Source organism: Triticum dicoccoides, chromosome 7B, assembly GCF_002162155.2.
Source record: "Triticum dicoccoides isolate Atlit2015 ecotype Zavitan chromosome 7B, WEW_v2.0, whole genome shotgun sequence".
Lineage (NCBI taxonomy): Eukaryota > Viridiplantae > Streptophyta > Magnoliopsida > Poales > Poaceae > Triticum > Triticum dicoccoides.
This window is the reverse complement of record NC_041393.1, coordinates 759,416,777-759,432,347: the sequence shown is the minus strand read 5'-3', so window position 1 is coordinate 759,432,347 and position 15,571 is coordinate 759,416,777. Positions and strand designations below refer to the sequence as shown.

At 42.6% G+C, this 15,571-nt stretch overlaps 1 protein-coding gene, 2 long non-coding RNA genes and 1 pseudogene across 5 annotated transcripts in view; 1 reads left to right on the top strand and 3 right to left on the bottom strand.

The window, feature by feature from the left end:
- The first annotated feature begins 995 nt into the window (after positions 1-995).
- Positions 996-7,241, top strand: LOC119339720 (annotated as a pseudogene).
- A 3,299-nt stretch (positions 7,242-10,540) lies between these two features.
- Positions 10,541-12,613, bottom strand: LOC119336228. Of its 3 annotated transcripts, none has more exons than XR_005162299.1 (5): positions 12,210-12,613; positions 11,811-11,959; positions 11,519-11,655; positions 11,333-11,420; positions 10,541-10,643 (listed from the first exon to the last, which is right to left on the bottom strand). It is a non-coding gene; the product is annotated as an uncharacterized LOC119336228 (long non-coding RNA). The 3 variants fall into 3 exon arrangements; XR_005162297.1 differs by lacking the exon at positions 10,541-10,643 and adding an exon at positions 10,916-11,153; XR_005162298.1 differs by lacking the exon at positions 10,541-10,643 and adding an exon at positions 10,916-11,153 and having other exon boundaries at positions 12,255-12,613.
- Positions 12,614-12,977: 364 nt separating this feature from the next.
- On the bottom strand, positions 12,978-13,608 carry LOC119337114. Its single transcript, XR_005163033.1, has 3 exons — positions 13,357-13,608; positions 13,142-13,261; positions 12,978-13,076 (listed from the first exon to the last, which is right to left on the bottom strand). It is a non-coding gene; the product is annotated as an uncharacterized LOC119337114 (long non-coding RNA).
- A 94-nt stretch (positions 13,609-13,702) lies between these two features.
- Positions 13,703-15,571, bottom strand: part of LOC119339719 (putative disease resistance protein RGA3) — a 4,408-nt gene continuing 2,539 nt past the window's right edge. Inside the window, exons 2-3 of the mRNA XM_037611671.1 lie at positions 15,136-15,565; positions 13,703-15,045 (exon numbers count right to left, since the gene is read on the bottom strand). Of these exons, the coding sequence (XP_037467568.1) occupies positions 13,703-15,045; positions 15,136-15,565 (1,773 nt within the window). The remainder of the gene's footprint in view (positions 15,046-15,135; positions 15,566-15,571) is intronic.

Genomic DNA, 15,571 nt, shown 5'->3' with positions numbered 1-15,571 from the left:
CAGTACCAGAAAAACACTGCATGCAAATTTTTTTGACGCGAAGTTCACTAGTCTGTATTGTAGTGCTCGTCGTCAAAATGATGCAGTGCGCTTCTATTAATATTAGCAGAATAACTATTCTGCACACCACTTCCGCACTGCACGCTCAACAGAAGCGCACTGCACACCACTTCATCATATATATTTCACAGGGCAATTACAGAGAAAACATATAAGATATCCAACACATATAACTTCATCATACATGCATAGTTCCATCCAACCATAGCAAGTTCCATGCATAGTTCCATCATACATAGAAAGTTCCATATAGGGGCATCCAACCATATATATTACAATAGTTTCATCCAACGATACATGCATAGTTCATCGATACAAAAAAACAGAGAAAGGGATAATAAGCACTCCATCAATGCAAGCTTTCGTGAAGTGAAGGAAATCTGCAAAATGGGAAATAAGAAGGTTAGAAGAAGAAGATTAGAAGAAGAAGGAGAAGAAGAAAATGAACAAGAAGAAGAAGTATATGACATTTATGAGCTAGCTTAGGTAAAAATGACATTTATGAGCTAAATTAGGTAAAAAAGACATTTATGAGCTAACTTAGCTAAAATGGATCATTTTGGAACTAACCTAGGTAAAATGGATCATTTTGCAGCTAACCTAGGTAAAATGGATCATTTATGAGCTAACTTAGCTAAAATGGATCATTTATGAGCTAACCTAGGTAAAGTGGATCATTTTGGAGCTAACCTAAGTAAGATGGATCATTTATGAGCGAATCTAGCTAATATGGATCATTTTGGAGCTAACCAAGCTAAAATGGATCATTTTGTAACTAACTTAGGTAAAATGGATCATTTTGGAGCTAACATAGGTAAAATGAACATTGCTCTCCTGACCCGTTTGATCAGGCGTATCGCCAACGTGGAGGGCGGCCTCTCGCTCACCATCATCCAGAATAAATACTTTCGGGGCCAGCCTCTAGCTTTGTGCCGATGGATGTAGAGGGCGACCCTGACTCCAAGTCGTGGCGCCTGGAGCCTTCCGGCCGCTTCTCCTTGAAATCTCTGTACGCGGCCATCGCTCATTCACTGGCCCTTTAGCCTAATCTGGGACATTGCCCCACCCCCTAAAGATCAAGATATTCCTTTGGCAGTGGATCCGGGGACGCCTCCACCCTAGGGTTAAAGTCCGCAAGCGCAATGGCCCAGGGGACGAGATGTGTCCCTTTGTGCATCACAATTGAGGACTCGAACCGCATCTTCTTCTCCTGCTCCACAGCCCAGTTCCTATGGTCGTGCTTCCGTGAAACGGTCAGCGGACAGTGGTGCAATACCAACTTCCCCGACTTACTCGCTGAGATCCACGCCTCCTCCCATCGCTACCGCCATATTAGATGGTTGTGCATTGGTGTCCTTGCTTGCACGCTTTGTAACATTCGCAACAAGCTTGTCATTCAGAAAGTGCCTCTTCGACGTGCGACTAATGCGATCTTCAAAATGTGTGGCTATTTGCAGCTCTATCGGCCGCTTAGCCGCCCCTAGGACCGGATCGTCATCAGCACCCTCCTTGCCGACCTTCGATCGATGGCCTTCCGCATGGCGCCCCTGCTTCCGCCACCTCCGCCGGAGCCTGATTAGGAATGCTTCTCGTGTGGCGGCCTCTATGTGTGTCCTTTTTTTTCTAGGGCTTGTTGAGATGTGCCCTCAGCACTAACCCTCCTGCTACCTTTTTGTGTGAGACTTGGGTGTGTGTGTGTGTGAACCTTGTTTGATGTTTGGATCGGGCGGTTTGTTTTGTATATAAGGCGGGGCGTAAGCCTTTTTCGGTAAAGGTACACGCTTAAGACGCTCGCCGATGGTATGGGAAATATCATTGACCCTCGTCTTAAGGTTGTGTATAGAGATGTTACAGAGCTTGTAGGCATCGAAGACAAACGGGATGAGCTCATCGAGGAGCTCTTTGATGGGGATGAGATGTCCAAGCAACAACTCAAGACATTGTCAATTGTTGGATTTGGAGGATTGGGCTAGACAACCCTTGCCAATGCGCTGTCTAACAAGATTAGAGTGCAGTTCGACTGTGGAGTGTTTGTTTCGGTGTCTCAGAATCCCGACATCGCAAAGATTTTCAAAGAAGATGTTGTACAAACTGGACAAAATTAAGTTTGCAAACATCAACAAATCTGTTAGGGATAACCAACAACTCGTCGATGAACTGAGAGCATTTGTTCAGGATAAGAGGTATGACTTCATTGATATAAATTCCATCTTTGCTAAGAGATCTACCTCGCTGTCCATACAGAAAAAGTATAAACATGGCTATGTCTTTATTGATATGAGAACTATGCTCAAAAAATTACGCAGGTACCTAATCGTGATTGATGACATACGGGACAAAAATGAATGGGAAATTATCAAGTGCGCTTTCTGTAACAACAGTCTTGGTAGTCAAGTAATAACAACAACTCGCATAACCAGTGTCTCTGAAGCATGTTGCCCATCTGGTGATGATATTATTCATATGATGAAACCTCTTAATGATGATGACTCCAAAAGGCTCTTCTACAAAAGAATACTCCCTCAAGGAAGTAAATGGCCTGATGAATTGGAGCAAGTATCTACAGAAATTTTGGAGAAATGTGGTGGTGTACCACTTGCCATTATTACTATAACTAGTTTGTTAGCTAGTAATGATCAACAGATAAAGCCAAAGTTTCAATGGGATAACATACTCAGTTCTATTGGCCATGGACTTGAAGAAGGTGGTACTACTAAGGATATGCAGAGAATACTATCATTCAGTTATTATAGTCTACATTCTCACCTAAAGGTTTGCTTATTATATCTCAGTATATTCCCCGAAGATTATGAGATAAGGAGAGACTGGTTGATATGGAGGTGGATAGCTAAAGGCTTTATCGACAATGGAGGACAAGAAATTAGACTATTTGAGCTTGGAGAGAGATACTTTAGTTAGCTGATAAACAGAAACTTAATTATGCCAATAGATGTTGATTTTGAAGGTAGGGTGGAAGCTTGCCGTGTACATGATATGGTACTTGATCTTATATGTTCTCTATTTAGCAAAGAAAACTTCATTACTACATTAGATGGTACAAAACAAAGGAAAAAAATCAGATTGCATGGTTCGTAGGTTATCCTTGCAAAATATCATTCTACAGCTCATCAATCAGGTCGATGCCTCAAGTATGTCAAAATCGAGATCTATTACTCTCCTTAGAACTGATGTTTATCTAATCCAAGCTCTTTCAAGCTTCAAACTTCTTCGAGTATTGGATCTAGAAGGTTGCTATCTAAGGGAAAGTATGCATACCCACCAGATTGATCTTAGGTATGTTGAGAATTTATTACACATGAGGTACCTAGGGCTGAAAGATACCCATCTTGACGTGCTCCCCATCGATATAGGAAAGCTACATTTTTTTGCAAATACTCGACTTAAGAACGAGTGGATCTATCGAGGTGCCATTAAGTGTTATTCAGCTAGGACAATTGATGTTCCTATAGGTCTATTCTTTTACCAGATTGCAGGTTGGGATAGGGAAGTTGGTGTCCTTGGAAGAGCTAAATGGTGTGTGGGTGGGTGAAAGTGATGAGATTGAGAAAGAGCTTGGGAATCTAGTGGAGCTGAGGTGCTCCATCTTTGGTGGCAAGAACATGACGAGAGTGCGTTTAATTCTTTGTTAGTGTCCCTGGCCAGTCTTAAGATTTATCATTCTGGGTATGAGACATTCGATGTCAGCTGGGATAGTTGGGTGCCCCCTCCACACCTCCACACATTTCATTTTCTTGGTTGTACCTCAACATTGCCTAGATGGATTAATTCATCCTTGTTTCCCATCCTCATCTGCTTGTATGCAGGAGTGAATAGAGTGACGCCAGAGGTTGGCATTCAGATCCTTGGGAAATTGCCTGCTATTCCTACTCTATGTTTGAGAATCACTAGCAGCCAATACACTCGTGTCAAAAGGTTCATCATTGGTGATATGCATTCCCTTGCCTTAAAGTGTGCAGATTCGAAAAATTTCAGACAGGGCCAAGGCGTGAATTCCGTGCCTTTATTGCCCGAGAGTCGCACATCGTTAGTGGTGACTTGGATGTTGACACGGGACACCTCTCTTCCCTCCAGAAAGTGGTAATTATTTGGTCCGACGAAACTACTTGCCAGCAGTGCAAAATATGCCAAAATATGCTGGAGCTCACATTGGACACCCATCCCAACTGTCCCACACTTCGTTGGAATCAGACCCGTAAGTCTTTTTCTCACACAGCCAGGCCATGTGTAAGCTTTGACAGAATTAACTAGCTTAATTACATTAGCCAATCCTAAAAGTTCTTCTGCCTTCGATCCGTGGTAAGCCTCCTACTCCCTCCGTTCCCAAATATTTATCTTTCTAGGCATTTCAAATAAACTCAACATACGGATGCATTTAGACATATTTTAGAGTGTAGATTCACTCATTTTGCTCCGTATGTAGTCACTTGTTAAAATATCTAGAAAGACAAATATTTAAGAATGGAGGGAGTACTTACCAGAATAAATAGTTATATGGCATTCGAACCCCACCTTCATGGTTGTATTCAAATAAGCTGGAATGTATGACCTAATATCTGTCCCAGCAATACAAATTAATGCTCATTCCTTATTTTTTCAAAGCTTCACCCAAGGAACAGAAAGGAGCAAGAGGAGGAGGAAGGGGAGGTGAAAGAAGAATAATATCCACAGGTACGAAGCCTACAGGATGCGTTTCAGATGAAAATTCCTTCAATTCCTGTCCACTCGCTTTTACTGTGCCTTTTTTCATCATTTATTGCCAATGGCAGAAGCCAGTCACCAAGAGACGAACGTACCCATGTCAGAGTTGAAAGTTATGGAGTTAGATGAAGCCTCATAGAGGTCGAGTCAGATTTTTTTTTCTGATAAAGTGCGCTTTTATTATCTCAAAATGTAGCATCAAGCGATACAAAGCATTTAGAGTATCATCCGGCCTCTGCATAACTAGGATGCACATAGCCAGACATCAAAAATCTGACAAGAAAAAAAAAAGACAGTTCGGCAAGAGTAGAGTCCTATAGACCGACACTATGCCTATATCGAAACGGTTGGTGGACCGATGCAGAGATTATGCTGCCACCCATGTTGGGTAAAAAACTCCATATCTACCTGCTCCAATCGCGTACACACCGCCTTGAATAGCAGTTGGTACTCCGCACGTTGTAGCATAGACCACATACGAAGTGAGTGCGTACAACGGAAAATAACCTGCAAAGGAGAAGCATTTTTGTCATTAAAAACCAAATCGTTTCTACATAGCCAAATCGACCATAGTAAGGCGTACGCTCCCACCCATATTAGCGTTTTGAACCTATTTGAAATACCGTCCAACCAATGACCAAAAATATTGACAACACTTGTGGGCGGATATAAATTTGACGCTATTTGGATGACTGACCACGTAGAACGCGCAAACTTGCATTGAAAAAATAGGTCTTTGATTGTCTCATTATGAGTACAAAAACAACACTTCTTACTTCCTGGCCAGTTGCGTCGTGCAAGGTTGTCCTTGGTTAGCACAACACCTCTACGAAGGTACCACATGAATATTTTAACTTTTAGTGGAATCTTTGCCTTCCAGATTTTTTTGTTATTGCTCTCCGGTACCTCAGAATGCGTGAGCGCACGATACATAGAGTCTACCGTGAAAGACCCCGATGTAGTAAGGTTCTAGCGAAACACATCACGGCCTTGCGTCAGGTTAATCAGATCCAAACGGGATAAGAGATTATGCCATGACATAAGTCGGGCGCCATCCAAATCCCGCCTGAACGAAATATTCGGCGGGGATGAGCTGAGCACCTGCGCAATAGTATTGTTCTTATCGCGAGCAATGTTGTACAAGGCTGGATATTGTTCTCGGAGACTGGCATTGCCTAGCCAGATGTCTTCCCAGAAACGAATCTACGACCCGTCCTTAGGCCATCCCAAAATTGTGAGTCGCCAGGTTTCCAATATGCCTGAGACATCGCCTTTTGGCCTAGATACTTATTGCGCAGCATGGTTTGCCAAACACCATCCGCAGTAAGAAGTTTGGACAACCATTTACTAAGTAGGTCCTTATTCTTGACCTGCAGGTCATGAATTCCAAGGCCATCTTGGTCTTTCGGCCTACAAACCACGCTCCATTTGGTCAGCCGGTATTTTTTCTTTTCACCATCTCCTTGCCAAAAGAATCTGGACCTAAAATAGTCCAATCTTTGCAAGAAACCTTTTGGGAGTTGGAATAAAGAAAGCATATAGAGAACCATATTTGTGAGGACAGAATTTATCAAAACCAGCCGTCCTCCAACTGAGAGCAACTTGCCTTTCCAACTGCTCAACCGTTTCTCTAGCCGCTCCTCTACATGCTTCCACTCCGCAATGGTGAGACGTCGATAATGAATTGGTATTCCCAGATATTTGATCGGGAATTGGCCAAGTGCGCAACCAAATAGGTCCGTAATCGGCCGCTACCTCGACGGCTTCTCCAAAGCAGAACACTTCACTTTTACGGAAGTTAATTTTAAGACCTGACATTTGCTCAAACGCTGACAACAGGAGTTTCATGTTTCGAGCCTTGTCCAGGTCATGTTCCATAAAAAGTATTGTGTCATCAGCATATTGAAGAATAGAGAGGCCACCATCCACAAGGTGTGGCACTACCCTAGCAATTTGCCCGTCCTGCTTGGCGCACTCAATTAGAATTGCCAACATGTCAGCCACAATGTTAAATAACATTGGGGACATGGGGTCACCCTGACGTAGTCCTTTTTTTTTGTCTGCAAGTAATGACCTACAGTTACAAAATTTTGGATCCAATGGCACCATTTTTCAGAGAAACCTTTCATCCTTAGGGCCTGTTGGAGGAAATACCATTTGACCTTGTCATAGGCTTTTTCAAAGTCAATTTTGAATACTACTCCACTTAGGTTTTTCTGATGCATCTCGTGGACGGTCTCATGCAGGATTACTACATCATCAAGTATATTACTTCCTTGCATGAAATCCGTTTGAGATGGTCGGACAACATGGTCCGCTACCGAGTTAAGCAGATTCATAGCCACTTTGGTGAAAATCTTGAAACTGACATTAAGGAGGCATATGGGTCTAAACTGCTGGATCCGTTCAGCCTCCTTAATCTTTGGCAACAAGACAATCTCACCAAAATTAAGCCTAAATAGCTCAAGTCGGTCGGCATGAAGACAATTGAACAACTCCATAAGGTCAGCCTTGATGACATCCCAGAAATTCTGATAGAATTCTGTGGGGAAACCATCTGGGCCTGGAGCTTTGTTATGTTCCATTTGGAACATTGCAGCTCTCACCTCCTCTTCCGAGAATGGTGCCGTCAGAATATCATTTTTTCTGTCATGACTTGTGGAATGTCATCTGTTCGGGTCTCATCAAGGGTAAAATTCCCTTCAGCCGGCGCTCCGAACAGAGATTTGTAGTAGTCGGTGATATACTTTTTGAGCTCCTCTTGACCTTCGATCCGCCCATCATCTTGTTGGAGACTATAAATACATTTCTTCCTATGTCGCCCATTAGCGACCAATTGGAAGTATCTTGTACTACTATCACCCATCAAAATGAAATCGGCTTTGCATCTCTGGTAGTATTTGATATCCTCTTCTCGTAGAAGACGGACAATCTTCTCACTAGATTGATTTTTTAATTCAATCTCTTGTTGAGATAAGATGCGCGTCTCTGCAATTTTGTCGAGGTCACTATAAATACATTTCTTCCTATGCCGCCCATTAGCGACCAATTGGAAGTATCTTGTATTACTATCACCCATCAAAATGAAATCAGCTTTGGATCTCTGGTAGTATTTGATCTCCTCTTCTCGCAGAAGACGGGCAATCTTCTCATTAGATTGATTTTTTAATTCAATCTCTTGTTGAGATAAGATGCGCGTCTCTGCAATTTTGTCGAGGTCATCGATAATGGTAGAGAGCCGTTGTTTTTCTTTTTTATAAATCCCGTTGGTATGTTTTGCCCATCCAGAGAGGTGTTGCCTCACGGCCCTTATTTTAAAGTTCCATCTCTAAATAGGTGTACGACCAACAGCGGGCCTCTCCCAAATATTCTTGATCATGTCTACAAATCCCTCCCTATGCATCCAACCCAATTCAAATTTGAAAGGGCGTCAGGCAGCTAGTTTCGTAGAATTAGAATCCAGAATTATGGGTGCATGATCCGATAAAGCCTCAATACGCTCTAGGGCTCGCACGGTTACCAAAGGAAATTTTAGCTCCCATTCGGTATCCATGAGTACCCTATCAAGCTTCTCGTATGTCGGCACATGTCGGTTATTAGCCCAAGTGAACTGCCGTCCCGACATACTGGCCTCCCGAAGATCCAAACTGTCTATCACAGCATTGAATAGGAAAGGCCAATGAGTGTCAAAACGGTCATTATTTTTCTCTTCCTGATACCTAAGGATATTAAAGTCCCCTCCAATAAGCATTGGATGTGGGTTATCCTTAGCCAGATTTACCAATTCCCAAAGGAAAGCGGACTTATGCTCATCTTGGGCAGCCCCATAGACAGCGACAAGAGTCGATGTAAAATTATCAGCTCTGTTTCTTAGGTGAAATTTTATATGAAATTCACCGATCAAAAAAGCTAACAAGTCCATGGCTGTTGTCAGTATCCCAAGTAGGATTCCTCCAGACCTTCCACGAGCTGGTAGACTATGCCATGTGTAGTCGAAACCACCTGATAGCTGATCGAGGACATGCGGGCGAAAGTCACACTTACCGGCCTCAGAAATTGCCCCAAAATCCAAAGCATGTTCCCGTACACAATCACCAATGTGTTTATGTTTAGCCAAGTCTGAGAGACCTCTGCTATTCCAAAACATGCCTCTCATATGGAAACTCAGATTGGTGTGGAACTCTTCGCCTTCTTGGGCGGTTTTTGTTTCTTTTTAGAGGCGTCTGATTTAGATTTTTGCGAAGACGATGTGAAGTCACATAACTTGGACCCAAGTCTTGCGTCATCCAATACAACCTCAGTAACCTCACCAACCAAGTGGGTGATTAGCGTACCATCATATTTGGCATTCGCTTCATCATCGTCCTCGGTTTCTGGGTCAGGAATGGTGGTATTACACTTTGGAGAAACCTTTAAACGGTCAATCTCCATATGTTTAAGTACCCCCACCGACGGATTAATATCATTATCATTCTTTCCCATAGAGACCCCCACGTTATTTAAGCTGTTATAAATGCGAGTATCTGGAAAAGAAAGAAATGATTTAATGGAAGAGGTACCTGGCATGGAGTCCAAATTCCTCGAGGCCTGGCGGCGCATTGCCTTCGCCAGAGCATGCTCATCTGTTGGAGAAGAACCATCCGCCGAGACATGGTGGCGGTTACTACGTTGAAGGGGGGAGGCCAATCCTCCAGACATAGTACCCACCGGTGTTGCCGGGTGGGCCATCGATGAAGGCTGCGGAATCACGCTTGTCCCAGAGGTCGGTGAAGAAGAACGTGCTGTCGGTCCCACCAGAGGTCGAGTCAGATGAAGGCAGGTTCATCTTACTTTGGGTAGGTGTGCGATGTGAAACTCCGTTTATCTGTTTCGTTTTGTCCAAGCTGGCTATGCAGCTACCTTTATCATGTTGTTTTCTTCATGTTACAGTGGCAGAAGTTGAAGCTGAATCTGGCGGGGTTGTCAATGAAAATGGTGAATCTTTTTTTTTTGAAAAAGGGGCTTGCCCCGGCCTCTGCATCATAAAGATGCATACGATCATATTATTAATAAGCAAAAGGTCCAACAAAATTCCCGTAGTCTCAAACCTAGACTCTTCAAGGTATGTTCGGATATGCTCGGACTAGTTCTTCAAGGTGAAAACCTAGATTCTGGCCATGGTGGTTGGATCCGATGAGGCGACACTTGGGTGTCGTTCCCTTTCGTTGTTGAAGAATATTGTGGCTCATGTGATGTGATTAGATTATTGGTGCGGATATGGTCATTTTTGTAGTTTGTGACCGTGGATATGATCGCTCCTAGTTTTTTTTACTCGCCTACACATAGCTTTGGTCGTTTCTGACTTTGTTATTTGCTGACATATTTTGTGTGTCTTGACGTTGGTTGTGTGCATCCTAGCTATATGGAGGCCTGGTGTGTGCTCACTGAGTTTGTATCCTCTTGATGCTTCATTTTAATCCAATAAAATCCACACTTTATCAAAAAATGTCATTCCTTTGCTTGAGATCTTCTCCTATTTTCTCACTGTTTTGGACACTCACTGCATGCTCGGAAATTATATATCCTCGTGCACAATCCAAGAATGGACAGTTTATACAAGCGTGCTGCAGCTTAATATTATTATTTATATATATCTGAAGTTCTGAACAGGCTAGCTAGGATGTCACAGTCAGCTGTCCAGTCTGAAGAAACAGTGTAGCACTGAAGCTTTCTCTCAGGTTATTCCTTGCTAGAACTGAAGTGCATCAATAAATTTCAGCCTTCTAAGTAAGTTGACAGTAGGAAGTTCCAACGCCGTCGTCACTGTCATCATGTCTTGTATGAGTTCCTACCTATTTCTGGCCATGCTGTACCGTGGATCGATCCTGCATGATGATCGTGGGAGTGTAATTAAAGAGAGCAGAGATCCAACACATTTCGTATCGATAATCAAAGGTGTGTTTATGTACATGTACAGGATGAAACTTGTTTAAGAAATCACTGGATATACCATGGCATTTCTTTTTTATAACTTTGCTCTCCATATTTCATTCATTCAGCAGTAGCATGTCCGAGTGCAAAGAGCAACTCAGAAAGCCAGGGATTACATCAGACTATGTTCAAACATCCTCTATAGCTAAAGCTTCCTTAGTGCAACAATGAGCAGCAGGATTAACTAAACGACTAGCCTACCAAGTTGGTACCTTGTGTTAGCACGCTACAGAGTTTGGAGGATGTGCCTAGCGATCATGTACTCTAACTAACAAGTAGGAGGAAGATGCATGGAGCGGGTGTGGAGCTGGCTGCCAGCGACAGCCGACAGCGAGCGCACGGCATAGCACAAGTTGAGGAAAAAGATGGCGGCGTGGACAGGGGAGTAGGTGGTCGCCTGTATTCTGTAGAAGACCACAGGGCAATGTGGTAAGTATGACCAGCGCAGATAGAAGGGGAAAAGTTTGTGAGGCGACGGACAAAAAAAGAGGACATGGTTGGCGCCCAAATGAATCAGCACCGAAAACCTGTAATGTGACTCTGTTTAAACGCGTGGATCACCACTGGAAGTAACTAGACGTACCTTTCAAATGGTGGATTACGCAGAACCGCTCAACCCTCCATCAGGACATCACCGTTGTTTGGATAGAACAGCCAAGCTTCGAGTCCAACTAATGAATGGAAGGTCAGGAAATGACCAAGGTATGAGAAAACTCGAATGAAAATTATCTTCTTTAAAAAAATCAAATGAAAATGATCAAGTCGTTACTTTTGACTTTTTGAGTCGCCGGTGAACTGGCGAACCTGCTAATTAAGCTGGAACTGAAACTCCCAAGGCAAGATGTAGTTGGTGGTTGTTGGACTTGTGGTACAATGGAATTGAACCGTAAGAAACAAATAGTAAACCTGTTCCGTTATCGCATAAAACATACATGTTTTAGCATTCAGATATTCAGAACAGTCTAAGGAAGTAACAAGAATGAAGAAAAGGTGTGTTACCTACACCATATACAACAACAAGCACAGTTGTAATCTAAAACTGCTTAGATAGATAAACATACCAGAAGAGAAACTGCCCTTCCACGCAAGCTGTTAATCTTGATCATGAAACACAAACATTCCAATCAACAATAAGGCTAGGGAAGGTGTTCACAACTTGTCAATCATGCCACGGAAACAATACACAAGGCATCTATGTGTGATCTATGTCCTGCAGTGTTCCGATAACGTCAGGGTTAGGGTAATCGTCATACTGCATGTTAGGAGAAAACAAAACGTTTACATTATACTCCCCTCGGTCCATTATAATTTTCAGGGTTTTAGTTCAAACCCCGACAATATTTGGATCAGAGGGAGTATTACTATACAAAAATTCCTGTATGTATCTCATAAGATTTTATTCTCTGAGCATTTAAACTTTGAAATCTGTATACTAACTCGAACATAGAGGCAATGCTTACTGCATGATATAATTGATGCTTACAACAACAGGAAAGCATCATCACCTCATGGTGAATGTCTAACTCCTGTCGACTGCAATGGCATTCTCTTCTGTTTTTTTTATCTCTTCAGCCTTTCATAGTAGACTGCAAGCCAAAAAGAGGCGCCTAAAAGTGGCAGATGGCTATCAAAAGTTAGCTGCTATTTGTGGTGAAATAAAGGAAAGCTGATGGATTCATATCGCTGTCTACCAATGGAGCACATCCTCTACCCATGGTTCAGAAAGTATGTACTTGCAGTCCTAAAAGAAAAGAAAAATCGGTAACAAACCACAATTTTAGCGTGGAATGCAAATATCAATTCAAGAAAGTAAGTGAAATGTACCTTCTGCTATAAGGTGGCCTCTCCGCAACATATTAGGTGCTTGAAGGATGTGACACTCACAAGTTACAAGTTATTGTTTTACAAGAGCCTTCTGACAAAGGATTCAAGTAATTCAGGATTTATCATCATAATTAGGTACGTCGATCAATTTCGCATGCTGCAAAAGTATGAAAAATTACTGTCTGAGGACGTATGCACCGTTGCTTGATGCCGACTGTCACTGCTTACCACTTAACAAGCAGCCTGCTCAAGGAACAGGATGCCGTTGCAAGGTTCACATTGTTGTTCTTCTAAAAGAAGCTTTATGTCGAATAACGCCGACTGCTTATGAGAAGCAGAGTAAGTGACAAAAGGGTTATGAGATGAACATAAAATAGAACTACATAAGCAGCAGTTGAGCTACCTGAATATCCTCTTGCTTACAAGTGAAATAAAACTGTTGAACTAAAATAGCTGGTTGGACCCGGTGTTGCATGGTCCTAGCAGTATTCAGTCACTGCAGCCTGTAGAATTTCACTCGATAAGATTATATTCAAGACTAAACAGAAAAAAGAAAATAGGCATTCACCTCCACAGTAGTTGATCGGGTGTCGCCTTGCTCTTCAAAATTTAACATATAAAAATTGTCAGTTAGGTTTAGAACCGTAATCAATGACCATGGTCATCTTCATCCTAACCTCTGGATACTCTGCATACAAGAGCAACCACAACGCATATTTCATTTGCAAATTATTTACATGAAAATAAAAAATGATGTGAATCTTTGGCGGCAGCAAGTGTTACCTTGAATTTGTACTCGTAAATCTGGGTCTTATGTTCCTCCTAATTTCCTAGCCTGATCATTAATTTTACTTCTGCGATGTATTGTAAAAACCTAACTTGTTGCACATGCATGCATAGGACATAACTCATCCAGCTGCGGATATATGGCCATCTCTGGAAGAGTAGCCACCTAGGCTGAAAGGATTCACAATATATGTACACATTGCGCAGAGCTCGAAATTTGAAAGCCTGACATAGTACATAGCTGTGCTAGCAAGCCTGTCAGAATTCACAATTTAGTACTATATATGTAGTAATAAACAGAGAAGAATGGAAATGATAAGAACAGCCAGCGTGTTACCTTGGGCTAGGCGCTTACAGACAAATTTCTTTGATTTAGTTTCTTGGCTTGATTGTGTAGCTTGCGACTGCAATCATTTATTGATAGCTCCCGCAGAGAAGTGGGGATTCCCTTCTTGGGCAGCGATCTGATTCGTCGACAAGTGATGGCTTGTAGTTTCCTGAGAGAAGGAAGGCCGTGTAACCCTTGAGGGAAGGACCGCAGACGATGGCACCTCCAAAAACTTAGTTCTTGGAGTGAGGTGAGGAGCTGAAGCGCTTTCTCTTCATCTTTGGTGAGGTTCTCCACCTCTCGATCACACGTGATCACTAACTCCTTGAGGGTAGCAGCGAGTAGGCGACAAACTAGAGCAACAAGCACAGCCGAGATGCTATCCACATTAAGTCTTACCAACTGGAGTAAAGAGCCAGCTGTAGGTGGTAATAACTTTTTACTCCTTGTTATTTCCACCGCCAATTCCGAGAGAAGATCCGCGGCTACAGAGCGAGGGTAATATTCAGTTATGTTGTGGACCGCCAAATCCTTGAGGTTGGAAGCCATGAGAAGATTGAACCCACCCACTTTGAAATTCTTACAATCTTGTATTCTTAAATTGGTGAGAGACGTGAGGTATGAGAGCGAAGCCAACGATTGCTTGCTTGAGTCTCCTTCAATTACAAGTTTCTTGAAGGAGGTTAAACTTTGTAGGATTATCCATGGGACTGTTGATCCAGCTTTAAATGTGATGCTCTCTACTTTGCCGGCCATATTATGCCAGGCTAATGCCCTGTTATACCTTGTCAAATACAAATTATGGTTCGCGTACACCATTCTCCCAGTACGCCTAGTATCCACAGTAACGTCAGTTAGTGTGGAAGTGTGAGGCATGAGGGGCATAGGCAACTTTGGGCAACCAGTAATTTCAAGTTTCCACAGATGGTTATAAGAGCCCATAGAGCAATCCTGCAGGAATGGCAATGCATAGAGATTGGGGCATTCTTTGCAAACAATTTTTTCAAGCATTGAAAATGAATGGGCATTAGGCGCCTCATCCCACTGGGTAAATTCTGACAAAGAATCAAGAACAATCTCCTTCAACTGCGTAAAACTTTTAGCCGTGACCCCAACAACCCCTGGTTTGATCTGAACAAGACTGGAAATGTTAATTAATTTGAGTGATCTGAGATGCAATAACTGCCCAAAAGGTGGAAGAATGGCCAAAGACACACCCTCTAGGTGGAGAGACACAAGCATCTTTATGCTCATGTGACCACACAACCAATGTGGACCGACTGAACCACCATGGTTTTCAATGCCAAGTGATTGAAGATTAGGGTGTGGCTCAAGACCATCAAGAACATCAGATAATTCTGGTGTACCATCAAGGGCATCAGATGATACCGTTGGATCATCAAGGGCATCAGATGATTCCGATGCACCATGAGATGATTCCGATGCACCATCAGATGGTTCCGATGCATCCAATCCTCCCCAAACCAACCTCAACGTTTCCAAATCACCTTTTGACACAAGCTTGGCTTTCATGGCCTCTTCCTTGGTTGCCACATTTCCAATATTATATATACTGAGTTCTCCTCCAAGCTCTGTTAAATCCCCCAATTCACTCAATTCAAATCCAACACTCTCTTTCTTGACATGGAATTCTTTAAGCTCCTTTAAATACTTCATCTTTCCTACCTCAGGAACATTGGAATGGACTTCTCTTTCGGCAATAAAATGGCATAAATTGGTAAGGCGGTTAATGTCATTGGGCAATTTAACACTTTGATCATACCAATCACTTAGGTCCAATAATTGCAAGTGATAAAATCTTGACAGTGTGCTAGGAAAAGTCACTTCTGAACCAAATTCCGATGGACTAATTTTTAGATATCG